The 14,051-nt window shown below is 41.0% G+C and overlaps 1 protein-coding gene across 9 annotated transcripts in view; it reads left to right on the forward strand.

Moving 5' to 3' along the window:
• FGFR2 (fibroblast growth factor receptor 2) overlaps positions 1–14,051 on the forward strand; it is a 191,528-nt gene that overhangs the window by 91,002 nt on the left and 86,475 nt on the right. For all 9 annotated transcript variants that reach the window (XM_060241496.1, XM_060241493.1, XM_060241497.1 and 6 more), the window contains one exon: positions 345–514. In XM_060241496.1, coding sequence (XP_060097479.1) covers positions 345–514 — 170 coding nt within the window. The remainder of the gene's footprint in view (positions 1–344; positions 515–14,051) is intronic.

The raw sequence follows: 14,051 nt of genomic DNA on the forward strand, positions 1-14,051 counted from the left end.
CTCACCCCAAGCCCAAGGGCTAGAGCAAGATAGCAATTAAAAGAAAATACCTTCTTACATGAATTAACATTTCTTTAATTGCCTTAAGGCATGAATCACACGCAGTAATTCCAGTTGAAGCAAGCTAAATTTTCGTTTCACAGAACATACTGATATTTTGAAGGTTCTCTGGTTTCTTATATGATGTGCCAAAGGCAACATAAATCAATAGTGCAGAACATCAGTGCTCTTAAGACATGTTGGTTCACAAGCAGTTTATGTAAATGCCAAGGGATGGGTTTGGACTCTGAGTTTATTGTAATTTATTGATGATTTTGTTGCTCTGTGTCCATTTTTTGAAACAGGGGCACCTAAGTGGACACAAACAGAGAAAATGGAGAAGCGATTACATGCAGTCCCAGCAGCGAACACCGTAAAATTCCGTTGTCCAGCTACAGGAAACCCACCACCAACCATGAGGTGGCTAAAAAATGGAAAAGAATTTAAACAAGAGCATCGCATTGGTGGATACAAGGTAAGAGGCATCTTTGCTTTAGTGTTTGTCAAATGGAATTGCTGGGCTTAGGAAATTATAGGCAGGTAGCTTTTAATATATGTGTACATGGAAATGGGAATGAGAAAATCCCAGGTTTCATTTGAGGGTGAAAGTTCACCACCATGCTGGAGCTTTGAAGAAGAGGCAGAAGCCCTTGGAAGAGGTCAGAAGCAGCCATTGGAATAAGTGGCTTGCTGCACTGCCTTCATAGGGGCCTGGGAGGAGCAGCTGGCTTACCCCTTCTGCTGGTTTTGGCAGGGAGAGGAGAAGGAGGAAGATACTGGGTAACTTCCTCTCCTCTTGATTCTGACACCATTTTGGACCTCACAGAGAGGCCAGAAGTCAGGCTGACAGAGGAGTGTGGCCTTGTTCCACCATCTCCCACCCCCCCAAGAAAATTTTTTAGTCCACATCTTCACAAAAATTTTGTAAAGTAGGTTGGGATTGTTAAAATGTTGCTGAATTGCATTTTGCTTCCTTTTCCATTGCTGTGATCCCCTCCCCCTGTCTCCCACTATGGTACCCTCTTTTTCCCACCAACAAAACACATTTATAGCTTCTTTTGTAAATTGCCCTCTCTACTGGACAATACTGATTCTGTGAGTTGTTGCTGACTTCTGTGGAATTTTGAGGAAGGACAGAAAGACCTCATAGCTTAAACTGACTTTGTTTATTGTCATCCTCATTGGAGCTTTATACCTTTAGATTTGTTTTTGGTTTGTAAGGTGAGTTTAACTGCTGGTCAGCTCACTGAGCAGATCTCTTGCTGATTTTAAGGAACTTACAGCAAAACAAAACACTGTGCTTTATAATAACATTCTTTATAGATGCGCGCTTAAGTGTGCTTTTGAGCTATGATAGTCTGAAATATTCCAATTTGTTGGAGTGGGTAGAACAAAGCAAAACAAAATCTTACAGCTGGTGATTTTACAGTACACTTAAAGGAGCAGGAAGACTATTTAGATGGATTTTATGGTCTGTGAAATAGACACAGGAAGCAAAGTTTGAGGAAAAGTAATTGCAATTACTTTAAATGTTTGCTTGAATTTTAAATAGTATCAGATTTGTGGTTTTGGTTTAAATTGTGAGTTACTGATTAGAAAGGACATCTAGAGAGGCCAACTTTGTGCCAAGATGAAGTTAACATTAAACCTTGGATGGGAAGTCAAGCAAAGAGCCGGAATTTGACAATTTTGCTTTTGTTGAGGTATTTAAGCTGTTTATAAGCTAAAACATAGGGTGAAGAAGGCAGTAAGCAAAAACAAAACTTCTACAAAAACACTCTCAATAAGTAAAGGATCTGTTTCAACAAACTTTTTGTTGCTCAAAATAAATTATATTCAAATCCATGGGAGTGTCATATATTTATATCCACTGTTAGGCAGAAAGAGATGTCCAGTGAACACAGTTCTCTGTTGTGTGGGGCTGTCAATGAGGAGAGAGAACTTCAGGGTATAGAGCAATAATATCTGCCTCCAGCAATATGAGTTTCACTTACTTTCCTTCAACTAGCATTGTCACTTTCTTGCTTTGCTTGTCAAGCTTGATCAGTTGAACCTGAGGATTTCTTTGATTTGGATTACTGTGGTTTGAGAACCACCCCTCCCCCCCCCCAAAAAAAATAAAATAAAAAAAATTCCATGGTTGCAGGTACTTTTGAAGAGGCATTTTGGACTGCTGGGGAAGGGGGGAAATCATGGTCCACGGTAGAATTCTGTGTCCACAGAAAACAGAAGTCTGGATACAATCATGTTGGGATCCTAACTTGTGCTTTTTTTGTTTATACCCAATTTTCTTTGTTTGATGATTATCAATCTTTGTTCATCTTTGCCAAATGAATATACGAGAGCTGCCAGTACTTAGTACTATGTAATCCAGTGAAGTTTATCTCAAGGTATTGAAAGAGCATACTCAAAAGAAATATCTGTTACCATTAAGGGGTGCATGCAAATCAGGTTTATGGAGGCTTTTCCTATACTGTGCTCTCACAAGAGTGTACAGTTTCGTCTGTCTTAATCTGTGCAGGTACAAATGCCAGGTAGATGCATATGCACATTTCCTACCACAGAAATGGCTCCTTGGACCTGGAGAGGTAGATCATAAGCAAGCTGTGTAGCTCAAGGCCTAACAAGTATGGAAATACTTGTGTAGGGAAGGCAAAGCTTGGTCTGTAAACGAAATAGGTGGTGTAACCAAAAAGGTCGTATTTGGCTAATCTGATGTAGCCAGGTGTGTATGGTACATCATTGTGGCAATGTAGACCAAGGCTTAACCTATTTGATAGCTCCCTTGAGAAGGTAACTAGCTTGAAGAAGAGTTAGTCAGGGCAATAACATTAATACCACTGAACTGCCTGTAAGGACTTTCTAAAGCCTTCAGTTAAGTTGTTCCTCATTATATGAATTCTGAAAATATGAATTCATATATTTGTTCAAGTGCACAAATACCTAACCACTTTGCAAATCTACAATGACCAATTTGTTTCAGCTGTTTACTGCCCTCCATGGTTTTCTTGCTGGTGTATGCTTATATGTCTTTACTGCAGTGAGTGAATAAACCCTCAAATTATGCCCGCTGCAAATGCTAAAGAAGAACAGCTTTAAAATTTTTTATTTCTTCCTCCCTAGACATGGTTTCTATTGCAAGTGTCAATTTTTCCAGAGAAATGCATATAAAGTTCCAAATGAACATTAATTAATAAAATAGGCATTCTCCAACTACGTTTGCTTACCTCATAAAATATGAAGGTGCACCTGGAAACACCCTCCGCCTTTCAAAAAGCATAAACCAATTGGCTTCCATTCAATGTACTTACATTTAGAGACAGTAAAATAAAGCTAATGAAGAATGGTAGCTATGTTTTGGAGCATAATAAAAGCAGTGTTGAGTGTTAAAAATAATGACTTGGATCCAATGGAATATCAACATGGTGGGAGGATTTTTGCCCTTTGAATACAACTTTCTTGCTGCCCCCCCCCACTGCATGTCAAAGTGGGAGCATCTTGGGAGCAGGCCCATAACTATAGTGGGGTCCATAGGTTATGTGCCCCCTCCACCGTCACCCAAGTTGAAATGTGCTGGCCTCACCACTTGCGGCCAGTGCAGCTGCTTTCTTTCATGCACTGCCACCACTTTCTCTCTCTTCCTGCCACTTTTTTGTGCTTACCTTGCTCCTCCTACTTGCCAGCGCTGCCACCACTTTCTTGTGCCAGCCTCCCACCTTCCTTCCTCTTTCCCTTCCTCCTTCCTGCCTGTCTGCATCTCACCAGCTCCTAGCACCCAGGGGTAAGGAGCCCTGGAGAAGTTTCCAGCAGCAGCAGGAAGAGTGGCTTCCAGGGCTCTGCCACTGTTGGTCATGTTCTCTACAGCCCCTTCAGCTGCTTTTCCCTGAGGGGCTTGAAAGGCATCTGCCCAGAAGGGCCAGGAAGCTGCCTCAGCTTGCTCTTCTCTTTGGCCCAGATGTTTCTTCAGCCAGCCAGGATTTTAATTTTAATTTTTTTAAATCTTTGTGATGTCAGTTTGCGCCCCATAGCTGCCTGCCCCCCCAACCAAAAATTGTGACTATGTGCCCCACCAGACTTGAAATCCTGGTTATAGCCCTGCTTGGGAGGCATTTTATTCTTCAGATAGGGGCAAGAAAGTTATGCTTTTCAGGCAGAAATCCTTCTGTTCATGTAAACACTCCACTGGATTCAAGCATCCCATTATTTAATCTAGGGGATGCTATTATTATTATTTTTAAAATAAGAAATATATGTAATATAGATTTTTTTTTGCTTTAAACATCAATATACAATTATTAATCTGGTAACAAGTGAAAGTAACACATTTTCAGTTGTGTTGTATGAATGTTGGTTCCAGATTATTTTCCTCTTAGCTCTAGTGATCATTTATGCATCATTGATTTATTTACACTGTAATCACTAAACCCCAAGAACCACATGACTAGTTTTGCAGACGCAGAAAGACCCTGACCTTGTATTTCAATTGCAAAGCACTTTTTAAGTGGTGGATATTTTCAAACACAGGTTACGTTACAGCATGGGAGTTTGCTGTTCAACAACAATAAAAGCACCAAAAAATCTTAGTAGGACTGCCCAAGCCCTTAGGCACAGCTGGCAAACTAAACTAATTCTCATGCTTCAGTCATCACTGCAGCATTACTGGGCCCAAGTCTAAAGTGTCATGGTTCCAAAAGAACTTCAAAATATTCCAAAAGAGCTCTTCTACTCCTTAAGGAAATTTGAACCGGGAAGTGTTCTGACCATCAGTAAAATTCTGAGAGGTGACAACATTGGCAGTGCGTTCCTCAGAGTTACTAGAAGGCATAACTCACTGGAGTTGCCAGTGTGACAAGCAGGCAGAAGTCGTGTCCATAGGCTACGATTTTTATTTAGTGACTGGGTAAAATGAACATGTTTAAATATCTTTGCTCTCCTTAAAGGTTAAAATTAGCTATACTCCCATCCTTATCTGAGAATGAGTTTTCTATGATGTTCAGCATTGTAATTTCAGGCTCGTGTTACTGGTCATTTCCACTGTCTTGCAAGTAGCATCATCTCTGGGCGTGATCAGATGGGAAGTTAGCCACCGAAGTCTCTTAGCTTTAAAAAAGCCGAACCTGATTGGGACGTTACATGGCAATAAAATGGTGCCTGCCTGCCTGGTGGCTGAGGCACAGGTCACACATACGCAGGGCCCCTGACCGTGCATGGCTCACCTGAGCCAATCACATGGTGGGGCACATACCATGGAAGCACCGGAATGACTTTGCCACCGGGTAGTTCCAGGTGACTACTTACTCTGTTCCCAGGCCATCCTATCACAAGGTAATGATGAGTGGGCCACAGGGAACAGGTGTGCATGTGTGATTGTACACATTAAATCTGGGTGTGTGGGGTAGCTATGGCAGACCAAAATGTCTGCCTGATCGTGCCTCTCTCTCCACATATGATAATGGGAGGAAGGCAAAAACTTAAGAGAACTTGAATTGCTAACGGGTTGAAAGCATATGAGTTTCCTCACTCCTCTTCCTTAAATTAAATAGTAGGCTCAGTTGTTGAGAGATGGAAGAAGAAATTGGGGAGGTTAAAGCAAATTAATATGCTTTAGGTGGGAGAGGTGGGCAATAAAGTGCTGATGGTCACTTTCCTTGAAAAATATGATCAGAAAAGCATACCTCTGGTGGTGCAGTACAGCAGGGAAACTCTTAGCCTCTAAAACTAGGGTGTCAGAGAGCCAGTTTGGTTAAGTGCACAGACTCTTATCTGGGAGAACCGGGTTTGATTCCCCACTCCTCCACTTGTAGCTGCTAGAATGGCCTTGGGTTAGCCATAGCTCTTGTAGGAGTTGTCCTTGAAAGGGAAGCCGCTGTGAGAGCTCTCTCAGCCCCACCCACCTCACAGGGCATCTGTGGGGGAAGGAGATAAAGGAGGGAAGGAGATAAAGGAGAGTGTAAGCCACTCTGAGTCTCTGGTTCAGAGAGAAGGGTGAGGTATAAATCTGCTGTCTTCTTTTTCAGATGTCTGGTGCATGGGCCAGAACCGGCCTGCCCTGGGCTTTAATTAGACCCATGGCTCTTTTCTTCCCCTCTTCCCCCTTCTGTCCTCACCCTCTGAAGCTCTGAGACTACTGAAGTTTCCAGCTCCTTCTGCCTTGTCTTGCTGGCTGCAACAGGAAGCTCTTTTAGACTTGCAAAGCTGCAAAGAAAATGTGGGCCCAGAGACCTTAATGGAAACCCCATTCCACGTTTTCTTTGCAACTTTGTCTGAACTGCAATGTGTTTCAGTGGAATGGAACTCTGTTTCATTTTCTAGAGTTCCTGTGGCCAGCTGAAGTTGTTGCTTCCTGGAGTTGTGGTCAATGCAAATAAAGGGTTGATAAAAAAAAGCTTGTCTCTGCTGACTAGACCCAAGAACTGATGCCTAGTGAGTATTCTACCCTGAATACTCACAGCCAAAGGGTATTACACTGGAGAACCATTGCCAGTCTGAGTAGACCTGTGGGCAGGAGCTTGCACTGCCTAGCCATTTCATGTTTTCCTCAGAGCATTTCATATTTTTCATTTATGTTGTGATCTTTGTGCTTTTTCTTGATGTTTTATTTTTAAAATTGCATTGCCAAATCCCACTATTCCTCCATATTTTCATTTTTAAACAAAATATTGCAAGAGTTTTAAGCATGTTTGTATTTTAAATAAAAAATAATATCTTAAATTGTGTTTGTTTCCTTTATAAAGTTTATATCTGTTACCTGGCATTACATTTTATGATACACATGGTCTAGCCCTACAAAGTCCCATTTGTGTCAGATCTGACCCTCATAACAAATAGGTTTGACACCTCTGCTGGTAGAAAGCTGAAATCTTGAACATTGTTCCAGCCTGTTCCTTTAGGCTGTCTGTGTGAAACTGACAAGCGGATTCTTCACACTGCCAGATTCACCCTTGTTACAAGAAGGCAAAGCTTCCTTAGATTCCTCTGCTGGAACCTCTGCTAAAGTGAAATAGACCAGTGGTTTCTTTAGATTTTCCCTTGAGATTTTCTTACAAGCAAGCATGACATCGAAACTGCAATTTTTAAAAAGTTGAATAAAAAAGAAGAATCACCAGATAGCCAGGGAGGCAGTGTTGATGGAGTTGCATTAGTTGAAAAAAAAAAAAAAATTAGCCGGCAGGCAGTAGAGGTGGTGATAGAGGTGTGATGTTTATACAAGTATATTTCATGCAGCGGTTACATTCAAAATGAATATCATACATGGGTTAAGGATTGCAGTTTTTCAGCAACAAAATACTGCATGTTCAGAAAATTCGATGTGTTTTTATATTCACTCAGCTGAAGCACCCTCTTGAGAGCCAATGTGTGAATGGCGTGCACCAAATGAAAAACAGATATAGGAGTTTGTGCAAATAAAGAAAAAAAGTGTGGAGAGGTATCTTTGATTATGTGTCTTAAAGTTACATGTACTGTTTCCTTTAGGAGCAGCAGAAGATTACATGTTTTAAAGAGGGCTTTAGCTTAGAGTAAAAGCAAAATAGAAGCCTAAGGTGGTATATTACAAACTCCTTTTAAAGGCTCTCCATTCCACCTTTTTGCACGCAGCATACAATAAAGGGCATAGTAGAATTTACTGTAAAGACAAACAGACAAAACCCCAAGCTCACACAAGGTATTGTTCCCTTTCTGTTGGAGCATGTCTGTATGACAGAGCCCTGTGGTGCAGAGTGTTAAAGCTGCAGTACTGCAGTCAGAGCTATCTGCTCATGACCTGAGTTTGATCCCGGTGGAAGCTGGGTTCAGGTAGCCAGCTCAAGGTTGACACAACTTTCCATCTTTTTGAGGTCGGTAAAATGAGTACCTTCCCCAGTGTAGATGACTGGGGAAGGCAATGACAAACCACCCCGTAAAAAGTCTGCCTTGAAAACATTGTAATGCAACGTCACCCCAGAGTCAGAAATGACTGGTGCTTGCACAGGGTTCTACCTTTACCTTTATATGTCTATATGGCCCTGATTTGGATGGTCTGAGCTAGCCCAGTCTCGTCAGATCTCAGAAGCAAAGCAGAGTCAACCCTGATAAGTATTTGGATAAGAGACTACCAAGGAATTTCAGGGTCACTACACAGAGGTAGGCAGTGCCAAATCTGTAAGTCTCTTGTCTTGAAAACAGAAAGGGGTCGCCTTGACTTGATGGCACTTTACAAACACATGTCAGTATGAGTAATCTGAAGACACATTCACTTAGTAGACAGATTCATGAACCCAGTAAACAAATTAGAGGTAATCCAGTAATGTAAAATGCCAGTTCAGAGTAGTATTAGTCTGTAACTGCTTATTAAAGAAAGTCTGTAGTATCATTCTCTTAAGATGATGAGCCTTTTACAGTCTGTTCTGTTAGATGCTGAAATTGATTGAATAAAAGCATAAGATGATTCTTTCATCCGGTTTTCCAATATAGGAGAAATCCAGAGTTCTTAGTTTGCTGATATCATTCCTTGTTTTGCCACCTTGCAGCTCTTCAGTTCATCTGAATCAGTTTCTTTGAGGACAGCCGCTCAGAGGGAAGGTCTTTGATGGAATGAAGGAACATTATAATATTCACACTGGAATTTATCAGTATTCTTCTGTATGTCAGATTTCTTCCTGTTCTTCAACAGGAACTGAGCAGGCCTATGCAAACATCTGCAAGAAAGAATAATTAACAGGCCCAGTGTTTATCTAATGGAGTTCAAATGGCTCCTGTTTATTAGTTGGACCATTAGAGGGATCAGCACTGTCATTATGGTTTTGCTTCGATAGAATGGTGGAAATCAGAAAAACAACAACATCGCTTGCTGATATACTCAGAACAGTGTTTAGCTTCCTAAAATTTCTGTATAGAGAATTAATCTGTTCCGTTATATTCAGCAAGGTATGCCAACAAGATGGGCTTTGGAAATCTGACTTTTAAAAATGTCACTGTTTTTATAGGTATAATATTTCTAGCAGGCATATTCATAATCCAGATGCCTACTAAAAGATACAAGTCATCTCAAGTTGCGTTGAAATCCTGATATTTGCAACTGCAGTCAGCCTTGTGCTTTTGGTTGATGGAAATGCGGGCAGCTCTTCTAATTACATTGGAGCTACAGGAAGGCAGAAACTTTTTATGGTTCCTTGATTCATCTGTGGTCTCTCTTACCATCTTCAGTGCAAATAGTGATGTCTTTGTTACTGCAGTCAGTTTGCTGTGTGGTTAGCCATTTGTCCTTTGTGCGATCAGTCTATTCAGAATTGCATTCAGAATGAAAAGGTATAAATAATACCTGTGCTATAGGGAAGTATAATCTAGGAATTGATTTTTCTGCAGTGACTGTTTCTTAAACATTTGGAAACTCTTAGGTTCTCTAAGATACGTACGGAGGTCGTATTTCAAAGAGCTGTTGGCTCCTTTCTTTTCCAAGCTACCTTGTATACAGTTCTGCCTGCTTTCCCTCCTCCTGCACATGGCTGTGGGTCTTTTGAAGAATTTCTGTCATTTTTCAATGTGGACTTTTGCAAGATAATGCATGCCACTAGGAGTGAACAAACTCTTTACTTTCCTTCTCACCTCCCAGAAAGTAAATTGAGTCCTATCAGTTTTTGCTATTTTAAGTATTAAAGGGTGTTTGTTTCCACAGCTGTGTTTTGATAAGCTACATTACCACAGCCCTTTTTACACACTAAAGTTTAGCTTGTGTAAATATGTGATAGTTTTCATTCTATAGATGTAAGTCTGTAGGAGCCACGTCCCCATTCATCTTGCTCTGTGGCAGCAAGTATCTGCCAGCAGTGAAACTGTAAGAGCAGCACATTTTCACCTTTTCTGTGTGGCTTGCTTCATGCTTTCTGTTTCTGACAATCTGTCACATCAGTTTCTGGGACAGAAATTGTTCTTTGGTGCAAAGAAATAGCAAATGCATGCGAAGGATGGGACTAAATTCTTAGAGAATTATATGCCCTGCTACAGCCATGGGTTAACAGTAGAGCATCTGCTAGGCAGGTGGAAGGTACCTGGTTCAATCCCCAGCACCTCCAGTTAAAAGGACCAGCTAGTAAGTGATGTGAAATATCTCTGCGTGAAATTCTCGAGAGCCATTGCCAGTCAGAGTAGACAATACTGAACTTGATGGACTTAGGGTTTGATTCAGTATAAGACAACTTCGTATATCAGTTGTACTTTCTGTGTGGAGAGGTCTTCTGGTTATCGTTCTCCTTTAAAGTTCCCCACAGCTTACTCAGTTGTCACATGGCAAAGGAGCAATGGGTGTGTCCTAACTTTGTCTACCATATGGCAAGGAAATTGTGGGGATTCTACCAAGTTGACTTTGACTTAATGGCCTCTTTTACATTACCAATCTAAACTGGATGTTATTTGTTGCTGCCCCAGTTTCGAGTAAAGCAATTTAGGGATGGGGGTTGCATACAGCAAATTTCCTTCAGTTAAATAAATATTCCTTCAGTTGAAATGCCCATTGATCTGTGAAGCTTGTTGTGTGATGTTGGGCCAGTTGGGTGGGTCACACTCAGCTAATCAAACCACAGGGCTGGGGGCTGTTGTGAAAATAAAACTAGGTAGTCATTCTGAGTCTTTGGAGGAAAGGCAGGCAGATATTACTTTTTTCAGTTTTAACTAGGATCAGGAGATCCTGAGACTTACTGCATAAAATTCCCTTCCCATTCATAGGATAACATTTTATTTGAGCAAGATTAAGGCTGATATTGATTAGCTTTAAACCAGAATTTGAAAACAGTAGCCCTGTTTCCTTGTTACAGTGAATGAATGCACTTCTGGCAGGTACATGTGTTATGTCTACTTCTAAGAAAGAACCAACACAATACTCTTTAAAAATAAAACTGGGGGCTAATATCTGGATAAATGTTTGGTTTACGTTGTATGTTCAGTTGTGCTATTTATTTATTTTACAGCTGCAAAATAAGAAAATAATGCAGTAAGATGTACCATTAACAATGCCAAAACTGAATTGCCACCACTGGATTACATGCAGGCAAGGCAGTAAAAACAAGCTGTACATTCATTGAATATAGTACAAGAATTACACAGTGCATGTATTAAGTAAAATCAAGTGTGTGCTAGAAAAGAGCAAGAGTACAGTAACACCTTAAAGACTAATACAATGTGTGGCAGGGTATGAGCTTTTGTGAGTCACTGCTCACTTCTTCACTGCATGCAAATTTTTATGAACTTTCACTGTAACATGTGAACATGTTTTTCATACCATGTTGAAATATGAACTGTATTAAAGACATAATGCTACATCACGATTGATGCTGAAAAAAGAAAGGAAAGAGAATTTGTCAAAGAGGGAACAGGAGAAGGAAGAGCTATGGAAAATGTCATGCCATGTGGTCTGCTTTCCTTCGTTTTACTGAATCTGTTTTTGCATGTGAATGCTATTGCTTGTGCTTCAAATTGATTCTCCTAATGATTGTTATGATTTTTTATATCACAACTGACTTGTTTACGATGCATGATGAACCCTTTTAAATTGTTCACATATTTTAATGATTGTGTTAAACTATGTTTATTGGACCCGTCTTTGAATTCTAATGTATGAAGTGATCTGAAAGATGTATGCTGTGTTTAAATAGCTTATCAGGCAAATGATACTAGAGAAATGATAAGCACTTTTAATTAGAGCTGAAATAAATATGTTCTTAAATGTCAGGTGGCAAGACTTCTCATAAACACTCACCCTGCTTCTCTTGTGAACAAAGTTCTTCTGAGCCCTTACTGCACAAAAAGAAACAAAGCCCAAACAATGGCTTAAACTTCATCCTTCTGGGCGTGTTCTGAGTGACTTTATGTCATCTAATGGTTGTGTCAGGAGATGTCCTGGAAAGAAAGACAAGTATGATACAATCAGTACAAGAGGAGAAAATTCAAAGAAGTCATTGCTATCTCAACATTTCTCATATCATTTGGCAAAGTAAATATTGTCTAGAAGCTGAAAAAGTTCCATTAGTAAAGTCTCCATTTTTAAAAAATGATCCTTTTAATCTGTCTGTCATTTCTAGTCCTGAGATGGTTTATAATCAGAACTTGTCAAAACCTGCTTAGGAAGCTAGGCAGTTTGTGTGTATGTGTGTGCTTGTATGTTTTGCTTTGAATTAAAACAACATTTGTCTGTTAACCTACTTTGGCAGGCACAGGGCAAATGTCATGCTGTAGAACTAATATGAGGATTGGCTTTGCAAATGGGTGACTTGTGTGCTTTCATTGTTCATAGGCTTTCTCAAGTTCATTTAGGTCCCCTAAATGGACTCAACCTGAAAATGTGCTTTTTGTTGTTTTGGAACCCAGTGTGTGTTTTCTGTTCTTGTTTATCCTGTAATCCATGATTGTCAAAGGATATTTTAGAGTATCCCAGAAAATGGATTCTCATAAATGCCCAAGAAGAACTTTCTTAAAACAGTTTGAACTTCCCATTGGGTATACCAATTAGGGTTGCCAATCCCCAGGTGGGGGCAGGGGATCCCCCGGTTTGGAGGCCCCCCCCTGCTTCAGGGTCGTCAGAAAGTGGGGGGAGGGGAGGAAAATGTCTGCTGGGAACTCTATTATTCCTGATGGAGATTTATTCCCATAGAAAATAATGGAGAATTGATCCGTGGGTATCTGGGGCTCTGGGGGGGGGCTGTTTTTTGGGGTAGAGGCACCAAATTTTCAGTATAGCATCTAGTGCCTCTCCCCAAAATACCCCCAAAGTTTCAAAAGGATTGGACCAGGGAGTCCAATTCTATGAGCCACCAAAAGAAGGTGCCCTTATCCTTCATTATTTCCTATGGAAGGAAGGAATTGAAAAGGCGTGCCATCCCTTTAAATGTGATGGCCAGAACTCCCTTCGGAGTTCAATTATGCTTGTCACAGCCTCGATCTTGGCTCCACCCCTAATGTCTCCTGGCTCCACCCCCGAAGTTTCCTGGCTCCACCCCCAAAGTCCCCAGATATTTCTTGAATTGGCTTTGGCAACCCTAATACCAATGCGTATTAGATATGGCATTCTGTGAAATTTTGGTAGATTGAATTGGCTAAGGAAGGCTGCATGCATCTAAAATAAGCTAGCAACTTGATTGTTTATGGGATACTTCAAGGATCAGTACTGGCATCTTCATTTTGATTGATGACTTTTCACTACTGTTAATATAGCAGAGCTGTGGTAAGGGTTAAATGTATTTTTACCATTCTTTTTGTCTGTATCTTATGGTGAATAAATTATCCTGGCACAGAATATCACCACAAGTGTGGTATGAGACTTTCTAGTTGTTACAAAATCACAACAAAGGTGTAATTAATATGATGAGCTCATCTCTGAAATAGTATTTGGGTCTTTGAATAATTCTGCATGGCTCACTGAAGAAAACCCAGGATATTGGATTTGACTGCAATCATCAGTCCTGTGCACAGAAAACTGTAGAGTAACTCATGTAGGGCTCAACTAGAAGTCTGCTGCCATTCTGATTGTGCTGTGGCATGACCAGTCCTTTTACTTTCAGCCAAGGCCTTTCTGTATGTTTGAGCAGCTGACCGAGACCCATAACCAACCCCCCCTTCCACATGTATGGCCCCTCTGTTTATTGCCTCTCTCACCATTTTTGCTCTTCTTGCCATCGCCACTCTTTCCCACCCTGCTCTCCCTGCCACTGCCGCTGCTCTTCCCAACCCCAGATTCCCCCCCCCTGCTGTCCTGCAGTGTACAGGGACTGACAGTTTTGTAATTAGGCCACTCTATTAAAAAAAAACCCCTTCCCTTCGTAGGGCCCCTCAGTTAGAGGGCCTCCAGGACCGGAGGAAAGGGAAGGAGAGAGAGCAAGCACAAGAAAAAGCAACAAGAGTGAGAGAGCAGAATAGAGTGACAATGAGAAGGGGGGAAAGAGATCAAGGGAAAGAGTGAGTGACAGCAAGGGGGAGAGAGAGAGCAACAGTGAGCGAGAGTGTAAGAGAGAGAGAGGGAAAGAGCAAGCGAACTTGCTGCAGCTCCC

The sequence above is a fragment of the Heteronotia binoei genome, chromosome 6 (genome assembly GCF_032191835.1).
Source record: "Heteronotia binoei isolate CCM8104 ecotype False Entrance Well chromosome 6, APGP_CSIRO_Hbin_v1, whole genome shotgun sequence".
Lineage (NCBI taxonomy): Eukaryota > Metazoa > Chordata > Lepidosauria > Squamata > Gekkonidae > Heteronotia > Heteronotia binoei.